At 39.2% G+C, this 6,790-nt stretch overlaps 1 protein-coding gene across 4 annotated transcripts in view; it reads left to right on the forward strand.

The window, feature by feature from the left end:
• The first annotated feature begins 361 nt into the window (after positions 1-361).
• Positions 362-6,790, forward strand: part of DNAJB14 (DnaJ heat shock protein family (Hsp40) member B14) — a 50,990-nt gene continuing 44,561 nt past the window's right edge. For 2 of the 4 annotated variants that reach the window (XM_017511360.1, XM_017511359.1), the window contains exon 1: positions 362-648. In XM_017511360.1, the coding sequence (XP_017366849.1) occupies positions 516-648 (133 nt within the window). In that variant the 5' untranslated portion in view covers positions 362-515. The remainder of the gene's footprint in view (positions 649-6,790) is intronic. The other 2 variants (XM_017511362.2, XM_017511361.2) reach the window with 2 other exon arrangements.

Genomic DNA, 6,790 nt, shown 5'->3' on the forward strand with positions numbered 1-6,790 from the left:
GGGCCTCCAAGTCCTGGGAATTTTCCTGAAAACGAGTGTCCCCCTTTCCCCATCCCGTCCTGGCCCCATCTGCGAGGGCCGCGCCCGGAGGTCACAGGGCACGGCGCTTTTAATGCCCGCAGCCGAACCCCGGGCCCGGCGGAACCCCTCCTCGCGACTGGCAGCTCGGCTGCTAACGCCCGCCTCCCGTGCAGGTCAGCTTCCAGCCTGCCCTCGCCGGGCGCGGACCACCAAGTCGGGTGGGACGCAGGGGCCCAGGAGCTTGGTCCCGGGCCGGGACGGATGCGACTCGCGCCCTAGCTGCCCGCGGGGGGCGGGGAGGCCGCCGTGAGGAGGCGGAGCTGCTAGGCCCGCCCGTCCGCCCGGGCCGTCGCCGCCGCTGCCGCGGTCCCCTGCGCTCCTCCCCGCTCGCCGCCGCACGCCCCCAGCCGGACCCGCCTCGCCTCCTCCGCGGCGGCGGCGGCTTCCGCCCCTCATAGTTGCGCGGCCGGAGGAAACGGAAGAAGGAGCAAGCTATGGAGGGCAACCGGGATGAGGCTGAGAAATGTGTCGAGATTGCCCGGGAGGCCCTGAACGCCGGCAACCGCGAGAAGGCCCAGCGCTTCCTGCAGAAGGCCGAGAAGCTCTACCCACTGCCCTCGGCCCGCGGTGAGACCTCAGCGTCCCTTCCCTCCCTGGCCAATCCCCAGACCACTGCTTAGTCCGCCCCTGCCCCCGCTTCAGCCCCTCCTGGGAGCCTGCGGGGCTCCCGGCCTGCCTGGGCCAGCCCCAGCCCTGGGCCCGGGGGGAGCATCCCGACACACCCCCGCCCCGGCCCCGGCTGGGGCTCTGGGAGAGCTGCCCCAGGCTCTTCTGCACCCACCTGCCCGCCGGCTCCGCGTTCCTCTGTCTTAAAATGTCCAGGTTTCATTCTCCCTGGAGGAGACTTGTCTGGTCCGTTCTTACCACAGCGAGGCTTTATTTGTATCTGTGTTGTTTGATTATGTGGCCCCCTGCCTCCCCATTCTCCGTCCCGCATAAGGCCTAGGCCCCTAACGGAGTGAAAGAAACAGGGTACTCTAGTGGCTAATCTCAGGTTCCATCATTTCTGGGATCTGTAGAAAACTGTTCCCAAAGCAAACATCGAATACCTGAGATGACATTGCTTTTCCCTGGGAGAGAGCTCCTTTAGAAGAGAAGAGCACAAGTTGGGCAAGAATGGTCAGGAGTCAGTAATGATTGCTGAATAGTATCTGATTTGATAACACCATAATTATCGACAAACCTAATATCTGAGGAATATGGTACTGGACTTTATACAGTTGAATTCAGTTTATTTATTGTCCTACTCAATAGGTGTCAGAGCAATAATAGTCAACATTTATTTAGCGCTTACAGAGTGCCAAGAGTTGTGCCTAACATTTTGCATGAATTATTTCATTTATTCCTCAGAACAATTCTGTGTAAAAGGTGCAGGATTCATTTGACCAGGTTTACCCATGTGGGAACAGACTTTTTGATGAATGAATGAATGAATGAATTCGCGAATGAATGAAAATATCTTACCCAAGGTCATACAACAATTAGTGGCAAAGTCAGAATAGTAGCTGAGCTTTCAGACTTCAAAATACCTTTAACCACTACACCGTTGACTTGCCATTAGTATTTCCAGGTTAAGAAAAATGTTATATATGGATTTAATTAATTGTAGAAAATTGTTAATGAAAATGAGGGGCCATTTGTTTTATTGTCTCCTAAATTTTGTTTTCTGTGTCACTTGAAGCCCTGTGCTCTTTGCTTTTCTCTCTATCCTTTCCATTACATTGCCTTCGAACACTGTACTCAAGAGAACAGGAAAATAAAGTGAAAGAAAAGAGTTTATAATTTTTTAAGTTGTGGTTTAAAAATTTACCGTCTAAACTCTTCTCTCCCCACCCCACCCCCACACACATAGTTGGAGTCTCGCACTGTCTCCTGGGCTGGACTCCGCCTCCTGGGTTCAAGCGCTTCTCCTGCCTCAGTTTCCCGAGTAGTTGGGATTACAGGCACCCATCACCATGACTGGCTAATTTTTTTTTTATTATTTTTAGTAGAGATGGGGTCGTGATCTGCCTGCCTTGGCCTCCCAAAGTGCTAGGTTTACAGGCGTGAGCCACCGTGCTCTGCCGGTCTTAACTATTTTTAAGTGTACAGTTCAGTAGTGAAGTATGTTGACAGTGTTTTGCAAGGACTCTTCAGAACTTTTTCATCTTACAACACAACTGTGTATTAATTAAACAGCTCCCTATTGCCCAGTCTCCCAAGTCCCTGGCAACTACCATTCTACTTTGTGTTTCTGTGGATTTAACTACTTTAGATATCTCAGATAGGTGGACTCATACAGTATCTTTTTGTGACTGTCTTACTTCACTTAGCATAATGTTCTCAAGTTTCATTTATTATTGTAACATGTGAAGGATTCCTTTTTTAAAAAATACTGAATAGGCTGGGCGCAGTGGCTCACACCTGGTAATCCCAGCACTTTGAGAGGCCGAGGCGGGCAGATCATTTGAGGTCAGGAGTTTGAGACCAGCCTGGCCGACATGGTGAAACCCCATTTCTACTAAAAATACAAAAAAATTAGCCAGGCCTGGTGGCGCATGCCTGTAATCCCAGCTACTAGTGGACGCTGAGGTGGGAGAATTGCTTGAACCCTGGAGACTGAGGTTGCAGTGAGCCAAGCTTTCGCCACTGCACTCCAGTCTGTAGCAAGACTCCGTCTCAAAAAAAAAAAAACAAAAAACAATAATATTCCATTGTGTATATACACACCACATTTTGTTAATCCATTCATCTGTCTATGGACTGTGGACGTCTGTGTTCCTTTCACCTCTTGGCTATTATGTATAATGCTGCTATGAACAAGGATGTGCAAAGATCCTGCTTTCACTTATTTTGGATACCCAGAAGTGGGATTGCTGGATCATATGGTGATTCTATTTTTAATTTTTGAGGAACCACAATACAGTTTCTGTAGTGGCTGCACCATTTTACATTCCCATGAACAGTACATAGTGTTTCGGTTTCTCACCATATTTGCCAACACCTGTTTTCTGTTTTTTCTTTGTTTTGATAGTACCCATCCTATTGGGTGGGAGGTGATATCTCATTGTGGTTTTGATTTGCATCTTCTCTAATGATTAGTAACGTTGAACGTCTTTTTATATGCTTATTGGCTATTTTTATAATATCTCATTTTTGGAGAAATGTCTCTTCAAGTCCTTTGCCCATTTTTAAATTAGGTTACTTGTTTTTTGGTGTTGAGTTGTAGGAATTCCTTGTTTTTTCTGGATATTAACCCCTTATCAGATATGTGATTTGCAGATATTGTCTTCTATTTATATGTTGCCTTTTCACTTAATTGATTGTGTCATTTGATGCACAGAACTTTTTGAGTTTGTTGTAGTGCCGTTTGTCTATTTTTGCTTTGTTTCTTATACTTTTGCTGTCATAGTCAAGAAATCTTTGCCAAGAGTTAATTATTTTTTAATCTTCCCCTAGTGCTGAATATGATTTCATTTAGTCATTATCCAGTCCTAGAGGGACAGTTTTAACATTAAGCGAGTAGACATTCTAGACAGAATAACTTGGCTTTTGAAGCCTGACTCTCCACCTACTAGCATTTAACCTTATTCTTGAGCAGGGTAGAGCTCTAGCCTTTAGTTTTTTCATGTGTAGAATGGAGACAATATACTTGATCTCATAGTGCTGTTGTGAGGATTAAATTGGTTAATACAGGTAAAGCATTTAACAATAAGCACTCAATTAATTTTGGTATCATCTCCATTTTACAAGTGTGAAGCTCTGAGAATTCTTAAAACCCACCCAAATTTACACAATCTGTAATGCTTCTGTCATGCAGAATTTGAATGAATTTCTTAAAAGACACTATAATGTACCAAAGCACAACACAGTTTCTCTTGAAGACATGAATGGAGGAAGAATTAAGATATTTAAGGGTGAAAGTTGGTAGTACGAATGTAAGGTAGTTTGTGATTACCAAATAAAGTGATGGGGATAACTGTGTAGTCCAAAAACTTTAAGTTCAGATGCAGACGTTGTCTCTGACTCCTTTTTAAGCGGTGACAAATTACTTAACTTCTTTAGTTATATGTAAAGTGAAGATCTCATCACAGGATTTATGTGAGCTGAAATAAAGTTATGTGCCAGGACTCAGAAAAGTGTATTTTATATAGAACATTCCAGAAGATGTTTATTAGTACAATTTAAGAATTCAAGAGAGAGAAAGATCTAGGACATTTGTGTGAAATCCTGATAAATATGTCATATAGAAGGAAGTTGAAGCTATTGGTTACAATGAGAAATTTTAGCCCTGAATTTCACTTATTCTCGACTACTACCAAATTCTTATAACTTAGAAAGGATTTTTTGACCTCTTAAAATTTTATTTTTGCCAGGTAAGAAGTCGGATATATAAGATAGTTTCAGAAATTGGCAAGAGTTTTTCTTAACAAAAAATTAGATGCCCCAAAAGGATCTAGGATACTGTTTCCTTCCATGTTTTTAGTTGAGGATATTATTTTACAGTTTACTTATTGCAGTGGACTTCTAAGTGAATTTAATTGTATAACTTTCAAATATTTTATGAGTTTAGGTTTGAAAGTATAGATATATATGAATAGTTACCACACAGGAAATATAAATATTTTAGAAAAATGTCTGTGAGCAGAGCTCAGTAACTCTATAGCTTCTGAATAAACTGTACATTTGTTGAGTTATTGATATGTTCTGGATTTTCAGAGAAGGATACAGTCTCACTGTTTTAATGCTTTACATTGCAATTTTAATACTTTAGTGCTTCCTAGTAATTGGGAGATAGTTTGTAGATTTCTTTTTATAGTAATTTGAATTTTATAGTAATTTTATAGTAATTTGAATCAATTGATGGCCTACAGCCATCAAAAGGACATTCTTCATCTGCTGTAATGAATAGATAAGTATGATAATCCAAATTATATATTGAATAATATATAATTTGTAGCATCTATCTGCGCAATAGCAATTTAAATAGTCCTTTTTCTTCCTAATTTTTGCTACATTATTTTAAAATTTATATCTAATAACAAATTCAAGTTTTGTCTCTTTTCGTCTCACTTAAAATGGTTTAAAAAGTAGCTTTTAAAATTGTCATTATACATCTGGAGTGTTATCCACCATATTCTTTTTAAGATAATTTCATTTTTATGTGTGTTTCTGACTTAATTAAAATTTAGTGACAAGTACAAATTATACATTCAGAACAATTATTCCTATGGCACCAACTGAAGTATTACAAAATGATTTCCAAATTTCAGCTAGTAGCCAAACTATTTCAGATATTACAGTTGAAGAAAGGATACTGATTTTGGGTTTGAATCTTAATTTAATAGTGATGTGACCTTGGGTATATAGCTTAATCTTTCTGAGCCTCAATTTTTCCTCATCTATAAAATGGATTTTGATTTATTCAACAGATTTTTACTGAATATACACTTTTCTGTGCCAGACAATATTCTAGGAACTGGGGATTCAGTGGATAGTAAGACAAACTTCTTGTTCTTATGGAGCTTACATTCTAGAGGAAATATGAAATATCTGTCCGATATATGACATAATAATTCCATTTTTGTCATTGCCTCTTCCTTTCCTGAGCCTCAGCTTTCTCATTTGTAATCCTCACAGGCTTATTTTGAGAATATTTTACTGTCTTAATTGCTGTAAGCATGTCATGTATTATTTCTGTAGACAAAAAAAAAAAAAAATGGCATAGTGCCTTGGAGTTGATAATGTAATATTTGTCTCTTCTGTCATTTGTTAAAGTAATTATTTGAGTATAAGATAATTGCTTTAAATTTGGAGTAATCTTAATTTGGGTTCCACTACTCATTCCATGCTTTGTTAGCATTTAGTTCTTCTGCCTTGCTGACTTCATCCCTTGTATTGTCTATGTATATAGTTGTCTCTCTCTTACATTTAAAATACCTTAGGGGTCAGGAGCCGTTTTATTCTTAATTATCTTTTTTATGCCCATGATGCCTAACAGTATTTTGCATATATTTGTGACATCTATGGGCCTGGATTTTCTAGAATGATAGCTGTTTATTTAATTTTACTTTCTTCAATAAAGAGAATTTGTAAAATAAATAAATGAAAATTTTATAGCTGTAAGTCTTTCTATATTAATACATTCACAAATGAAGCTTTTCTATAGTCAGCCTAAGTTCATAAAAATATTATAGGCATTGTCTCTATAGCAAAAATTTGGAAAGTGTATAAATGTCCATTAGTGGAAATTGGTTAAATTTATTGCATTCATAAACTATGCACCTATTAAAAATGACATGGACCTGTGTTTATTGCTATAAAGTGATATCTATAATGTGTCAACAATTGAATGAAATTAAGCTGAAAACTTATATAGATTATTCTATTTTCTTTTTTTTAATAATGTCTAAAAATCTAGACAGCTAGCTAACTAGAGTAACCAAAATGGTATAGTAATTTCAGGGAGGGGGATTTAGAAGTGATTTTTACTTTGTTATGTTTTTTAATGAGCTGAACATACATGTTTGTATAATCACACAAATAAAAGCTATTTATATTTTGTGAGAAAGATAAAAAATCTATTTGTGTTTCAAATTATGTGTTCTGATATTCAATTCAGCTAATGATAGACATTATATAGAAGTACAACGGAAACTTAAGAATAAAACTAGATCTCAGTTCTTCCTTTTTGGATTATTGACATAAATTTTTTTTTTTTTTTTTTTTT

The sequence above is a fragment of the Cebus imitator genome, unplaced genomic scaffold (assembly GCF_001604975.1).
Source record: "Cebus imitator isolate Cc_AM_T3 unplaced genomic scaffold, Cebus_imitator-1.0 Scaffold447, whole genome shotgun sequence".
Classification (NCBI taxonomy): domain Eukaryota; kingdom Metazoa; phylum Chordata; class Mammalia; order Primates; family Cebidae; genus Cebus; species Cebus imitator.